Source organism: Tupaia chinensis, unplaced genomic scaffold, assembly GCF_000334495.1.
Source record: "Tupaia chinensis unplaced genomic scaffold, TupChi_1.0 Scaffold000115_1, whole genome shotgun sequence".
In the NCBI taxonomy this organism is placed as follows: domain Eukaryota; kingdom Metazoa; phylum Chordata; class Mammalia; order Scandentia; family Tupaiidae; genus Tupaia; species Tupaia belangeri.
Genome location: NW_006159579.1, coordinates 8790364 through 8805821, shown reverse-complemented (window position 1 = coordinate 8805821; position 15458 = coordinate 8790364). Strand labels below are relative to the sequence as shown.

At 44.6% G+C, this 15458-nt stretch overlaps 1 protein-coding gene across 3 annotated transcripts in view; it reads left to right on the top strand.

The window, feature by feature from the left end:
* The window catches only part of ZHX3 (zinc fingers and homeoboxes 3), a 127369-nt gene that overhangs the window by 104890 nt on the left and 7021 nt on the right, over positions 1–15458 (top strand). For all 3 annotated transcript variants that reach the window (XM_006144142.3, XM_014586157.2, XM_006144141.3), the window contains exon 3: positions 6736–9724. In XM_006144142.3, coding sequence (XP_006144204.1) covers positions 6871–9724 — 2854 coding nt within the window. In that variant the 5' untranslated portion in view covers positions 6736–6870. The remainder of the gene's footprint in view (positions 1–6735; positions 9725–15458) is intronic.

Sequence of the window (15458 nt, the reverse complement as noted above, 5' to 3'; positions counted from 1 at the left end):
GGGGGTTGGCGTCCCCGCCGGGGGGGGGGGGGGCGATTTCTCGCTTTCTGTCTCTCTGTCTCTCTCTGTCTGTCTGGTGAGCGCACGCGCCACATAGCAAAAACCTCTCAAAAAAAAAAAAAAAAAAGAACATGCCATCCTGATAGTAATGCTTTGAAGGTAATTCCTGCAAAGGTGGGTCATTGAAATATATGGTCTCTAAAGTTCCTTTAATTCCGATGCCTCTGTGTTTATATCATCACCTTTTTGTGCTTGAGAAATAAATTAGTGTTACCTTTAAAGGTGATAACATCTGACTGGAGCAGGCTATTTCTATTGGGGACCTGACAGAAATAAGGCCTGTTTGGGGATGAAGACAAATAGAGAGCTCTAGCCCTGAGCCTTCCATGAATGCTGATTATTAAATGCGGAAAGTATTATGCCCCTGAAGTATCCAGAGGGCAAAACTAGGCCAGCTCTGGACTGATAGTTTTTTGACACTTGAGGATTTGGGGTTGGAAATGGACTTGAATTCTTTGCAACTCATTTCTTTGTTTTCAGCAGAAATCTGAGTATTCTAACCAGCATATCCTTTAGACTGCCAAGGTACTGCTCACACACATTCCTGAGGAGGGACGGTTTCTCAAGTGCTCTTTTTGTATAGATTTCTGCCAACTAACCTTGTCTGATCACTCAAGCCCACTGTCAACAGTTCTCTGTTCCCACATAAGAGTAAACGGCACAGCGCTTCTGACAACATGGAAGTGTTATAAATACGAAGGATCATAATGCCTCTGTTTAGCTTTTTAATTTAGAAAATAACATTAGGCCCAGCCACATGACACATGCTGTGCTCGGTAGGCCAGGACCACATGGGAGACCCAGGTTCAATTCTGAGTCCAACCTAGAGGCGGATGCAGAGGCATGTGCCTATAATCTCAGTAGCTTGGGAGGCTGATGCAGAAGGATTGCCAAGTCAAGGCTGGCCTGGGTAACATAGTGGAAACCTATCTAGAAAAGAGCTGGTAGCCAGTAGGTGGTATAGTGGTTAAACCATGGCTGGCCACATGGTTTGAGTCCCAGATTTGGCAGCGTATGTACATGCATGCCCAAAATCCTATGAGGAGAATGAAGAAGAAGGGATTGAGGTGGGGCCATCTCCCAAAGGGTGCTTTCTCACTTTCCCTCTCTCTGTCTCTCTAGTGTGTGCACATGCCCTGTAACAAATTGAAAACAAAACAAAAATAAACCAAAGAGCCAGAAGTGGTGGCATGACTATAGTCCTATCTGGGAGGTTGAGGCCAGAGGATCACGATGGCAAATCCTTGTCTTAAATAGTAATAATAATAATAATAGCACTGAAATAATTAGGCTTGTAAAGTCTTTGATTCCTCTTTAAGAAGGAAATTAAAAATAATTAAAGGTATTGGGTTTATTGCTTAATTGGTATTTATAGTGTATGTAGCCTAAAGGACAACGTAAAACTTAGTCTTAGACTGCCTGGCTCTGCTGAGAATCTGCTGTGTGACTGGTCATATCACCTTCCCCTTCTTGCTCAGTAGCTCCTCAGTGCTAAGATGGGTGAAAAGGCAGTGTTATCCAACTCACCAGGCAGTGGGGATGGATCTAGAGAGGTGGGAAAGTGCTTTGCAGGCTGTGATGCACTTTGAGAATGGAACTGAAGCAAATTCAGTCTACTGGTGGGTCATGGGAACTTTCTAGAAGGCTGGATGACTTATTTAGGGTCAACCTGGGCAGGATTAAGGTGGGTTCAGGTTATTGTGATTATGGTCAGTGTTTTCCAAAGGAAGGAAAGAGACATATTTAAAACAAAACAAAAATCTCTTTTAAAGAAATAGAGAACCATATATATCCCTCCCAACCTGAGCAGTCAATTCATGGTCAAATTTGTTTTATCTGTTTTCACTCACCCCACGTTTTTTCTAGAAGGCTGTTTTTGTTTATTTTCAGAGAGATTTTTGCTATAGGGTGTGTGTGCTCTTCAAAGATAGAGAGACAGAAAGCGAGAAATCACCCACCAGTGGGGATGGCCATGCCACAATTGCTTCTCCTTCATTCTCCTCTCAGGATTTTGGGCATGCATACACACATTACCAGCATGAGTTTGAAGCCACCAGGTCCAGGACTTGAACCATGGTCGGCCATGTGGGAGTCCAGCAACAGAACCATTACACCATCTGCTGGTACCAAAAGGGTGTTTTTGTTTTTTAATTATTTATTTATTTATTTTGTTTGTTATTATTATTTTTTAATTTGACTAGAGAGAGAAAGGGAAAGTAAGAAAGCAAACTGTCAGGTCTGCAACTCGAACTGCAGTCAGCCATGTAGGAGTCTAGTGCCTTAACCACCATGCCACCTGCCAGTCCCAGAAAGCTGTTTTTGTGGTTATTTTATTTATTTTCAGTAAATTCCATATATTGAATTATTTTACTCATAAATACTTTAGTATTTATCGCTAACTAATTAGAACTTTGTTTGTAACATAACAAAATATCATTATCATACATGGCAACATTAGCAGTAATTCCTTAATGTCATTTAATACCCAGTTGTAGATGGGCTCATAAGAAATGGCCACTATCAGTTGCTTTCCTCTCAGTATGGGCATATAGCCTCTTTTTGAATAGTTAGAATCCAAGCCCCAGCGACTTGAAAAACATGCCGGGCATGTGTGTGTGTGTGTGTGTGTGTGTGTGTGTGTGAACCCAAAATCCTGAAAGGAAAGAGAAATGGAGGAAAAGGGGAGGGGCAGTAGGTGGTGTGGTAGTTAAGGTGCTGGACTCCCATGTGGCCAACTGTGGTTCACATCCTTGGACTCAGCAGCTTGAAAATCATGCCAGACGTGTGTGCATGCATCCCCAAAATCCCAGGAGGAGAATAGAGGAAAAAGGATTGCACCATGGCCATACCCCCTCTGGGGGTGATTTCTCGATATTCCTCTCACTGTCTCTCTCTGTCTGTCTCTAACAAGTGCACATGCCCTATGGCAGAAAACTTTAAAAAAGGGGGGGAGGGAACAATTACAGTGTGACCATGCCCCATAGAAGGAGCTTTATCCTCCCAACCCCATCTCTTTCTGTCTCTGGTGAGCCCACGTGCCCACTGTCAAAAAAAAAAAAAAAAAAAAGAGGGGAAAGGTTTTTAAAAAAAGAGAGGAAAGGAAAGGAAAGAAGGGAGGGAGGGAGGGAGGAAGGAAGGAAGGAAGGAAGGAAGGAAGGAAAGAAAAATTAATTCTGTTTGTATAAATTATGTTGAAAAAGAGAAATTTCTTTAACTACTTCTTTAGGAAACAAATGCTATTTCAGAAAAGAAAGGACCAGCCACTCCAATTGAAGTGACACAACATTCACAAGCACCTCTGAATGCCTCTTTGTGTAGGCCTAATAGCATGCCCAAACTCACAAACAGAAGTCCTCCACCACCACTGACAGCACATACTGGATTCCCGCAGTTAGCCCTGGATTCCCCAGTGAGTGATGTGATAAAATCCAAATGGAGTTTGGAACAATGACGTTTGCGAATTTCTAATGTGCCTAACCATAGTGTCCTCAACTAGAACACAAAAGGTTAAAGAGTCTAGTGATATCTGAGAGGCTGAAAGAAGAGTTTTTATTACTTTTACACATCGAAGATCAGAAATCAGTGACATACAAGTAATGATGAATAACTTACTATGAGGCTGGCCCCTGTGTGCTCATCATTATTAAAAATGCATTTAAGAGGGACCAGCAGTTAGCGTAATGGCTATGTCGCTGGATTCCCACGTAGTTGACCGTGGTTCACGTCCTGGACCTGGTGGCTTAAAACTCACACCGGGCATGTGTGCGTGCATGCCCAAGATCCCGAGAGGAGAATGGAGAAGAAGGGATTGCGGCGTGACCATCCCCCCTGGGGGGTGATTTCTCGCTTTCTGTCTCTCTGTCTCTCCCTGTCTGTCTGGCGAGCGCATGCGCCCTATAGCGAAAAACCTCTAAAAAAAAAACGTTTAAGATATTTTTCTGAAATGGAAGGAAATACAAAATTATTGCTGGTTTAATTTTCTTAAATTTAATTTAATATTGATATTTTATCTTTACAATTAAAATTTAGGTTAAGGGCCTGGCAGGTGGTGTGGTGGGTGGTTAAGGAAGCTGGACTGGACTCCCACTTGGCCAACCATGGTTTGAGTCCTCAACCTGGTTACTTTTTCACTTTCCCTCTCTCTCTGTCTGTCCCTCTCTGATCAAATTAAAAATAAATAAATAAAGTTAAATAAAATAATTCTTTTAAAAAAATGTAGGTTAAAAAATGTGTGCATGTGTGTGACCTTTCAGACTGGTGGGGGAAATGGTGATGAGTGGTTAAATCTGGGTCTGTGTTTATCCTCACCCCAACTTTTCTTTTTAATAGCAGTTATTTTTTGTCATCATCATGATCATCAGCATTAGTTTATAAACAAAAAATAGTTTTCTATGTTTACTTACTAAGAATTTGAATACAGATATTTTAACTTTCCTTGGGTTTTTTACATTCATTCCAAACAATGATGATAACTTGATTTCACTATTAGAATTATTATTATTTTGATCATTACACCATTACAGTTTTATAAAAAGTGAAGATAATGATATTATGAAGATAATGATATTATGGTTTTATGTTATATATTTATATATATACATATACATACATATTTTTTAAGATTTATTTAAGTTTATTATTATTTTAAAATTTTTTCTACAGGGCACACACATTAATCAGAGAGAGAGGAAGTGAGAGAGTAAGACACTAGGTCTGGGCCATGTGCCAGCCCCAGGTGATGTTTTATTAACAACAAGGATCATAGAAGCAGTTTCCTCATGGCATCTCATGGCATAATTGTTACAGTTATTTTACATAAAAGTAGATCAATCACTCCAGCTTTTGAAATAAGTTTCAAACAGATTAAATATTCAATAGGCTTTTTTTTTTTTTTTTGAGAGGTTTTTGCTAGAGGGTGCGTGCGCTCGCCAGAAAGACAGAGAGACAGAAAGCGAGAAATTGCCCCCTGGGGGGGATGGCCACACTGCAATCCCTTCTCCTCCATTCTCCTCTCGGAATCTTGGGCACACACGCACACACGCCCGGTATGAGTTTAAGCCACCAGGTCTGGGACTCGAACCGCGGTTGACTCCATGGGAGTCCAGTGACATAGCCATTACGCTAACTGCTGGTCCCCAATAGGCTTTTTCTTAGAGAGATTTTTGGTATAGGACATGTGCGCTCACTGGAGAGATAGAAAGTGAGAAATAACTCTCCCAGGGGGGTGGCCACTCTGCATTCCCTTCTCCATTCTCCTCTCAGGAGAATGCACACATACCCGGCATGAGTTTTAAGCCACTGGGTCCAGGACTCGAACCACGGTCAACTAAGTGGGAGTCCAGAAACATAACCATTACAACATCTGCTTGTCTCTCGATAGGCTCTTTTTTAAGGAACAATAAAGACACCAAAAGAAAATTAAGAATAAGAAACAGTAAGCGCAGAGTTAGCTGCAGTGACGCAGGTGTCAGGTGCTGTTGCTCAGTACTAGAGCCATGCAGAAGGTCTAGGGCTTCATATGCCAGGCCTGAGGGTGCAGGACACACCCATGGTGCACTTGTGATCCTGGCTGGCTGGGCGGCAAGAGTGGATTGCAGCATTGTGAGCCCCTGGGGGTAGTCTCTTTCTTTTTCATGAAGGGGGAAAAAAAAAAAAGCACATGAACAGATCATGTGTAATGTGCACACCAAAGATGAGCCACACTCTGAGTTGCCACACTCAGAAAGAAATATAACCTGGGCCACAAACTGATTGTGGATCCCCTGAACCATCAGCCTTTGGCTCCATCTGGGTGATGGTGGTCCCAGGGGTAGGTGGTGACTGTGAGGTGATCCCTTCTCTGGGACTGGAACAGGTAAGGTGGGGCAGCTGGCAGGGCCTTCCCTCAGACACTCCCCAGCCTTCTTGCCCACCAGGATAGCCCACCCCTGCCACTCAGGCTGCAGCCAGTGGGGCCCCTGAGCCTGGTCTGGAAAAGGCAGAGGCGTTGTTTTGTTCTCAGATGTATGTGGGAAGGCTATGAAAAGAAAAATCCTTGTTGACCCAAACATTTAAACAAGAATTACACTAGGATCTTTTGTTCTCACTCCAGCGTAGTCAGAATTAATTTAGAGGTCCAAAAGAGGGTGTTCTGGGTTTTGGTTTTTAATCCAAGTTACTTAATACAAAGATACAGGAGGGAAAAAAGAAACAAAGAAAGAACACATTGCTGAAGTTCATCAGATGGTGTTGGAACATCCCCAGATGGTTCTTCAGGGCACTGTGTTGTTGGTGATTCGGGGGCTACTGACCGACCTTCCTGTGAGAAGACCTAGACGTGTAGGGTGAGCAGTGAGCGTCTCGGTTTCCGAAAAATGTACAGGCGAGGATCAAGAGATCTTAATCTTCTGGGACCAGCAGTTGGCATAATGGTTATGTCGCTGGACTCCCACGTAGTCGACCGCAGTTTGAGTCCTGGACCCAGTGGCTTAAACTCACACCGGGCGCTTGTGCATGCGTGCCCAAGATCCCGAGAGGAGAATGGAGAATGGATTGTGGCATGGCCATCCCCCCTGGGGGGTCATTTCTTGCTTTCTATCTCTCTGTCTCTCTTTGTCTTTCTGGTGAGCACATGCGCCCTATAGCAAAACCTTTAAAAAAAAAGATCTTAATCTTCTTCTTTCTCTTCTTCCTAAGGTTTAATAGAGAAAACAACTGCAAAAGCTACCCTGAGACTCTTTCTTTGGCTCTCATGGAGTTGCTGGAACTTGCACTGTGAGACCCTGGATGGGACAGGCTCTCACCTGCTGACTACCCAGTGTGACTGTCACCATGGCCAGTAAGAGGAAGTCCACCACACCGTGCATGATCCCGGTGAAGACTGTGGTGTTGCAGGATGCCAGCACCGAGGCCCAGCCTGCTGAGACCTTGCCCGAAGGACCCCAGCAGGACCCACCCCCAGAAGCACCTGCCGCCAGCATTGAGGCAGCCTCTAACCCCAGTAGTACCGATGGCTCTGCACTGGCCAACGGGCACCAGAGCACTTTGGATGGCTATTCATATTCCTGTAAATACTGTGACTTCCGGTCCCAGGATATGACCCAGTTTGTGGGACATATGAACTCAGAGCACACAGACTTCAACAAAGACCCAACTTTTGTATGCACTGGGTGCAGTTTTCTGGCAAAGACCCCTGAGGGGCTTTCCCTGCACAATGCCAGGTGTCACTCGGGGGAAGCCAGTTTCCTGTGGAATGTGGCCAGGCCAGACAATCATGTGGTTGTGGAGCAGAGTGTCCCTGTCCCCGAGAGCACCGGCACCCCTGACCTCACTGGGGAGCCCACTGCTGAGGGGAGCGATGGCCAGGCAGAAATCATCATCACCAAAACCCCAATCATGAAGATAATGAAAGGCAAAGCCGAAGCCAAAAAAATCCACACGCTCAAGGAGAACGTGCCTGGCCAGCCTGTGGGCGAGGCCTTCCCAAAGCCAGTAGCTGGAGAAACAGAGGCAAAAGAGGGGGACCACTCCTTTGTCAACGGGGCGGTACCAATCAGCCAGGCCTCTGCCAGCTCCGCAAAACCACCCCACGCCGCCAATGGGCCCCTGATGGGCACCGTGCCGGTTCTGCCGGCCGGGATAGCACCATTCCTCTCCCTGCAACAGCAGCCGCCCGCACACAGCCAGCACCACAGCCACCAGCCCCTGCCCACATCTAAGACCCTCCCCAAGGTGATGATCCCCCTGAGCAGCATTCCAACGTACAACGCAGCCATGGACTCCAACAGCTTCCTGAAGAACTCCTTCCACAAGTTCCCCTACCCAACCAAAGCCGAGCTCTGCTACCTGACGGTGGTGACCAAGTACCCAGAAGAACAGCTCAAGATCTGGTTCACAGCCCAAAGGCTGAAGCAAGGAATCAGCTGGTCCCCAGAGGAGATCGAAGATGCTAGGAAAAAGATGTTCAATACCGTCATCCAGTCTGTTCCTCAGCCCACGATCACGGTTCTGAACACTCCCCTGGTCGCCAGTGCCAGCAATGTCCAGCACCTCATCCAGGCCGCCCTCCCGGGCCATGTTGTGGGGCAGCCCGAGGGTACAGCGGGGGGCCTTCTGGTCACGCAGCCCCTCATGGCAAATGGGTTGCAAGCACCTAGCTCATCTCTCCCCCTCGCGGTGACATCTGTCCCCAAGCAGTCCACTGTGGCACCCATTAACACGGTGTGCTCCAATACAACGTCGGCCGTAAAGGTGGTCAACGCTGCCCAGTCGCTCCTCACAGCGTGCCCCAGCATCACCTCCCAGGCCTTCCTTGATGCCAGCATGTATAAAAATAAGAAATCTCATGAGCAGCTGTCAGCTCTGAAAGGGAGCTTCTGTCGGAACCAGTTCCCAGGGCAGAGTGAAGTCGAGCATCTGACCAAAGTGACCGGGCTTAGTACCAGAGAGGTGCGGAAGTGGTTCAGCGATCGGAGATACCACTGCCGGAACCTGAAGGGCTCCCGCACCATGGTGCCCGGGGAGCACAGCTCCATCGTCATCGACTCTGTGCCAGAGGGGCCCTTCTCCCCATCATCCAAGGCCCCCGAGGTGACCTGCATTCCGACAACCACACTGGCCACCCACCCTTCAGCCAAACGGCAATCCTGGCACCAGGCTCCCGACTTCACACCAACCAAATACAAGGAGCGAGCCCCCGAGCAGCTCAGAGCACTGGAGAGCAGTTTTGCACAAAACCCCCTTCCCCTTGATGAGGAATTGGACCGCCTGCGAAGCGAAACCAAAATGACCCGGAGAGAAATTGACAGCTGGTTTTCAGAGAGACGAAAAAAAGCACATGCCGCGGAGCCCAAGAAGGCTGATGAGAGTGCCTCTCAGGAGGAAGAGGCTGCTGAAGATGAGGGCAGAGAAGAGGCCAGCGAGCTGAGGGCCCCTGGTGAAAACGGCTCCCCAGACATGGCCAGCAGCCACAGCTTGGCAGAGCGTAAAGTCAGCCCCATCAAAATCAACCTCAAGAACCTGCGGGTCACTGAGGCCAATGGCAAGGGTGAGCTGCTGGCACTGGGTGCCTTCGAACCTGAGGACGAGGGGTCAAACAAGGGGGTGGAGCAGCCCCCCGGCAAGGTGACCTACAAAAAGACGGCCCAGCAACGGCATTTGCTGCGGCAGCTCTTTGTCCAGACACAGTGGCCCAGCAACCAGGACTACGACTCCATCATGGCCCAGACAGGCCTGCCACGGCCAGAGGTGGTGCGCTGGTTCGGAGACAGCAGGTACGCCCTGAAGAACGGCCAGCTCAAGTGGTACGAAGATTATAAACATGGCAACTTCCCACCAGGGCTGCTGATCATTGCCCCTGGCAACCGGGAGCTGCTGCAAGACTATTACATGGCACACAAGACGCTGTACGAGGAGGACCTGCAGAGTCTCTGTGACAAGACCCAGATGAGCTCCCAGCAGGTCAAGCAATGGTTTGCTGAAAAAATGGGCGAGGAGACCCGGGCCGTGGCAGACACAGGCAGTGAGGACCAGGGCCCTGGCACTAGTGAGCCCGTGGCAATTCACAAAGGGATGGGTGACACCTATTCGGAGGTGTCCGAGAACAGTGATTCATGGGAGCCAGGTGCCCCTGAGGCCAGCTCAGAGCCCTTTGACACTTCAAGTACCCAGACTGGCCTTCAGCTAGGTAAGGAGCCATGGCGTCCTCTGTGGGTAAGGGGAGTATGCACTCATGGTGGACACGGAATTTACCACATGGGCTGGGGCGGGGCAGGGGGGTGGTGGTATCTGCTGTCTCTAAGGCTGCCTCGTAGCAGGACTAACTGCCTGGCTGCTCCAGGGGACACCTGGCAGCAGTCCCAGGGGAACACAATATGATAAAGGGCTGAGGGGTGTCTTGTTTTTTTTTGGTTTCTTATTTATTTATTTATTTACTTACTTACTTACTTATTTAACCTGTGCAAGGGAAAGAACATGGTGAACTTAAAGGGGTCCAAGCTTTTCTAGCCCATCTTTCCTTCCAGCCTTCCTTTCTCTCCCCCTTTATTTCTTTGTCTCTCCCTCTTTCATCGTTCTTTTTTTTTGGAGAGGTTTTTTGCTATAGGGTGCGTGCGCTCGCTGGAAAGAGAGAGACAAGCGAGAAATCACCCCCTGTTGGGCTTGCACGCTTGTGCACCGACATGAATTTAAACCACTGGGTCTGGAACTCGATCCATGGTCAACTACATGGGATTCCAGCAACATAGCCATTACACCAACTGCTGGCCCCTCATCATTTCTTAACAGTGGACTAAATCAGAACATCATCCGAGTCACACAGTTCCACAACCCCTGGTAGTAGAGAGTAACAGGACATTAGAGGACATTCGACTCACATTGAAGAGCAGAGAGCCTTTCACTGTTCTTAAATAGCAAAGTGCTTTTTTCTAATGATGAAAGTCCTCTCTTGTGTTTCTCTTCTTCCTGATGTTGAAGAAAGTTTATTATAATGGATTATCACCTTCCCTCTTGGGCATACATGGAATCCATTTGTTAGCATTTGTAGACGCTTATTCATTGCATGCTCACACAGTACAGTGTAACCTCGCTCTGCAAAGCAGATAGCAAACCCCTGGCAGGGCTCATAGCCATCATCTAGCAGTTGGTGTGAGCACACAGGGCCACTGGCTTCTAGCAGGCCTCTCCATCTCCAGTCGTGTTCTCCTGGGGCAAGAGTGGGAGAATATAACTCTCCTCTGGGCCCTGCAATTCACAAGCTGCTTTACAAAATGGCTAGTGGCACATTCTAGAATCAGAGCAGTACATAAGGGAGGTTTCTTATGGCTGGTTTGACCTTTCTCAATGCAGAGCATTTGCAGAATGCCCTCTATCACCGCGAAGTTTCACCTAAGTTGGTCTACGTCCCTTTATGTTGCGCTCAGCTCTGTGCTTCTTGTGATTTACCAGTAGGCCAGGACGTTATGCTCAAGAGAGAGGAGGATGCTTGAGTAAGTTTGTTACAAAAACTAACCTAGAGAGAGTGATGTCACAGGAGATGGTAGAGTTGGAAGCATCAGAATCTGATCCTCCACAAGACCCCAGTTGAGCTGCCAGTACCTGTCTGAAGCAGCTATCTTGCAACTACTGAGTCTAGTTGAATATTCACAACATCCAGGTTAGAGATTGGTAGAGGAGTTGTCAATTTCAGTAACTTTCCCTGTTTCACTTAGCAGTCCTGTAGCAGGCAACCATGGTAAGTGCCGCCCAGGCTCCTGGTGTTGAGGTGGGCAGTAACAGCCTTGTCCTCCAAAGTCAGGATTTTGTGTTTTGATTGCTGATTGCTACATTTGGTCACTGAGGAGCCAGCAGATAGACTGGTCATCATTTCAACCCCCATGGGCTGAAGCAGCTTCCTACCCATGGGGGATTTTAAAAGACAATGCCTTTTTAAAGTTTTTCTCTAACTTCTTTCCCTCTTTTGGCAAGCCAGACATTTAAGGAAATTTCAGGTCACTGGCTGACCACAGAGACAATAGAATAGAAACTTAAGTGACCCCCACACCACAAAGAATGTTATTCTTTTCAGAAATAGTTTGAAAAAGTCACAAACAGATGGTTCTAGCCCTCGACAAGCAAAAATCAGTAAGCCCTGAGATATGAGAGAAATAGATGTCCAGTTAACACAACATTCAGAATGCCCAGTTCTCAACAAAAAAAGTGGTAAAACATACCCCCCAAAAAAGGAAATTTTGGCTCATTTAGAAGGGGAAAAGATTTTGACAGTCACCATCCTTGAGGAAGTCTAGACATCGGAATTATTAGTCAAAAATGTTAAATCAACTGTCTTAAATACAATCAGTAAGCTGAAGGAAATTATGGACAAAGCACTACAAGAAATCAAGAAAACTACACACGAGCAAAATGAAAATATCAAAAAGAAACAAAAGTTACAAAAAAAAAAGGAATGAAATTATAGAGATGAAAAGTACAGTCACTGAAATGAATGGGGTTCAACAACATATTGAGTAAGTAAAAGAAGAAATCAGAGACCAGCAGATGGCGTAATGGTTATGTTGCTGGATTTTCACAGAGTTGATTGTGGTTCAAGTCCCGGACCCAGTGGCTTAAACCTCACACCAGGCACATGTGCATGCGTGCCAAGATCCTGAGAGGAGAATAGAGGAGAAGGGACTGTGGTGTAGCCATTCCCCCTTGGCGAGTGATTTCTCACTTTCTATCTCTCTGTCTCTGTCTTTCTGGCAAGGTCATGTGCCTTATAGAAAAAAATCTCTCTCATAAAAAAATAGAAGAAATCAGTTAATTTGAAAATAAGACAATTGAAATTATTCAAAGGAGCAAAAGGAAAAAGGAGCAAAATTAGCATAGCCTGAAGGACCTATGGAAAATTGTCAAGTATACTAATATATGCACTATAGGAATCTCAGAATAATGGAGAAAGAGATAGAAATATTTGGAGAAATGATGGCAGAAAACTTCCCAAATCTGCTGAAAGATGTGCATCTACACATCCAAAGAAACTCCACAAACTCTAAGCAGGATAGGCTTGAAAAAAGGCACACCAAGACACATTATATTAAGAAACCCAAAGACAAAAGAGAGAGAATTTTGAGAGCTGCAAGAGAAAAGCAGCTCACCACATGCTAAAAATCTATAGTAAGATTATCAACCTGATTTCTTATCAGAAACCATGGAGACCTGAAGGCAGTGGGATGATATAGCTACAGTCCTGAAATTAAAAAAAAAAAAAAAAATCTGCCAACCAAGATTTATATACCAGGCAAAACTACCCATTAAGAATGAAAAAGAAATTAAGACATTTCCAGATTAAAACTTAGTTTATTAGTAGAATTGACCTGTTAGAAATGCTAAAGGGAGACAACACAAGTCGAAAAAGCACACAATTGGAGGATTTACACTCACTTCCTGATTTTAGACTTTACTGTGTAACTACAGTGATTGGGCCAGCCATTATTGTGGTAGTTAAGGTGCTGGATCTCACTGACCTACTGTGCAATTTGAGTCCTGGACTTGGCGGCTTGAAAACATGCTGGGTAGGTGTGCATGTGTACCCAAATACTGAGAGAAGAATGGAGGAAAAGGGTTTGTGGCATGGCCATCCTCCAGGGGGGCTCTCTCTCTTTCTCTTTTTATCTCTCTGTCTCTTCAGTGAGTGCAAATGTCCTACAGCAAAAAATTAAAAGCAAAAAAACAAAGTTTCAATATTCAAAACAGTATAGTACCAGCATAAGGAGAGAATATAGACAAATAGAGTAAAACAAAAAAACCCAGAAACCTTCACATAATAGTTGACTTTCAACGGGGTGCAAAGATCATTCAATGAGGAAATGACAGTCCTTTCAACAAAAGGTGCTGGGAAAATTAGATACCCGAATGGAGAAGAGTGAAGTTGAACCCTTACCTTATATCACATACAAAAGTTTACTTAAAATGGATCAAAGACCTAAATAAAAGAGCTAAACCTAAATTATTTAAAAGGATACATGGGCGAAAACCTTCCAGACATTGGATTAGGCAATGATTTCTTAAGTATGGCACCAAAAGCATAAGAAACAAAAGAAAAAAAGATAATAGACTTACATAAAAATTTAAAATGTTGGGAGCTGGCAGGTGGTAGTGTGGTGGTTAAGGCACTAGACTCTCACATGGCTGACCATGGTTTGAGTCCCAGACCTAGTGACTTGCTTTCTCACTTTCCCTTTTTCTATCTCTTTTTCTCTGGTCAGATTAAAATAATAATAATAATAATAATAATATTTAATACAATAACATTTAAAATTTTTTTAAAATTAATTTATTTTATTTATTTATTTTTTTTTTTTCACATGAGTTTTGCCAGAGGAAGAAAGAGAGAAAGAGAGGGAGAAAGCAAGCTGCCAGGTCCAGGATTTGAACCACAGTTGACCATATGGAAATTCCAGCAACTTAATCACCACATCACCTGCTGGCCCCCAGAATTTTAAAATTCTAAAAAAAAAATTTTTTAAACGTTGAGGATGGCCCATGATCTGTGGTTGGAGCAGCTGGATCCCACATGGCTGAATATGCAGTTGAAGGCCTGGACCTGACAGGTTGCAAAACATGCTGAGTGTGTGTGTTTGAGTACCCAGAGTCCTGAGTGGGGAAAAAGGTGGAGGAGAGAAGATTGCAGCATGTCTATGCCCAGTGGGAAGTGCTTTCTCACATCCTCTCTCTCTCTCCTCCTCTGACAAATTAAAAAAAAAAAAGTTAAAAGCTTTTTTTGCATCAAAAGATACTATTGAGTGAAAAGATAATCACAGAGTAGAAGAAACTATCCGAAAGTTATACATCCATTATGAAGTTATTATTCAGAATATGCATAGAACTACAACTCAAAAACAATGAACAATTCAAAAACAGGCAAGTGATTTGAAAAGACATTGCTCCAAAGAAGATATGTAAATAGTCAATATGCACATGAAAAGATGATCAATATTATTATCATAGGGAAATACAAATCAAAATACAGTGATATACCATTTAATGAGAGCCATCACACATACAAACACACAGTATGTGTTGGTGAGGAAGTGGAAAAATGGGATCCCCTGTGCATTGTTGATGGAAATGTAAAATGGTGCAACAGTTTGGAAAACAATTTGGCAGTTCTTCAAGAGGTCAAATATAATGAGTTGTTGGAAAAATCATGACGCATTTTTTCTATGCAAAAATAGAAAAAACACATATTCTAGTAGAATTATCATACAATCTAGCAATTTCACCTCTCCATCTGTACCCAGAAGGATTGAAAGCAGCCAAACAGCTGTTTGTACACCAGCGTTCATAGCAGCATTAGTCACAGTAGCCAATAGGTGGAAAAAACCCAAGTACCCATCCACAGATGAACAGATAAACAAAATGTGGTATCTACATACATGGGCTGTTGTCCAGCTGTAAGAAGGAATGACGTTCTGATACATTCTGTAGTGTGGATGGTCCTTGAAGCATTATGCCAAGTGAAATAAGCCAGACACAAGAGAACAAATATTGTATGGCTCCACTTACACTAGTTATGTAGAACAGGCAAATTCTTGGAGATAGAAAGTAGACTAGAGGTTACCAGGGGTTGGTGGGAGGAAGGAAATGGGGAGTTATCCTTTAATGAGTATAGACTTACTGTTTAGGAAATGAAAAAGTTCTGGAACTAAGATGATGGTTCCATAACATTGTGAGTGTACTTAATGCTACAGAGTCATACATGTAAAAATGGTTGGAATGATAAATTTTCTAAGTATTTAACCATGACTGAAACAAACAAACAAACAAAAACTAACTAACCTGGAGATGGGATGAGTGGGTTTGAGTCACAAGCATTGGCTCTTCTCAGCTTTTACATCTAACACAAAGTGACTGCTGGTGTCCTTACTAGGACAGAGCAGGAA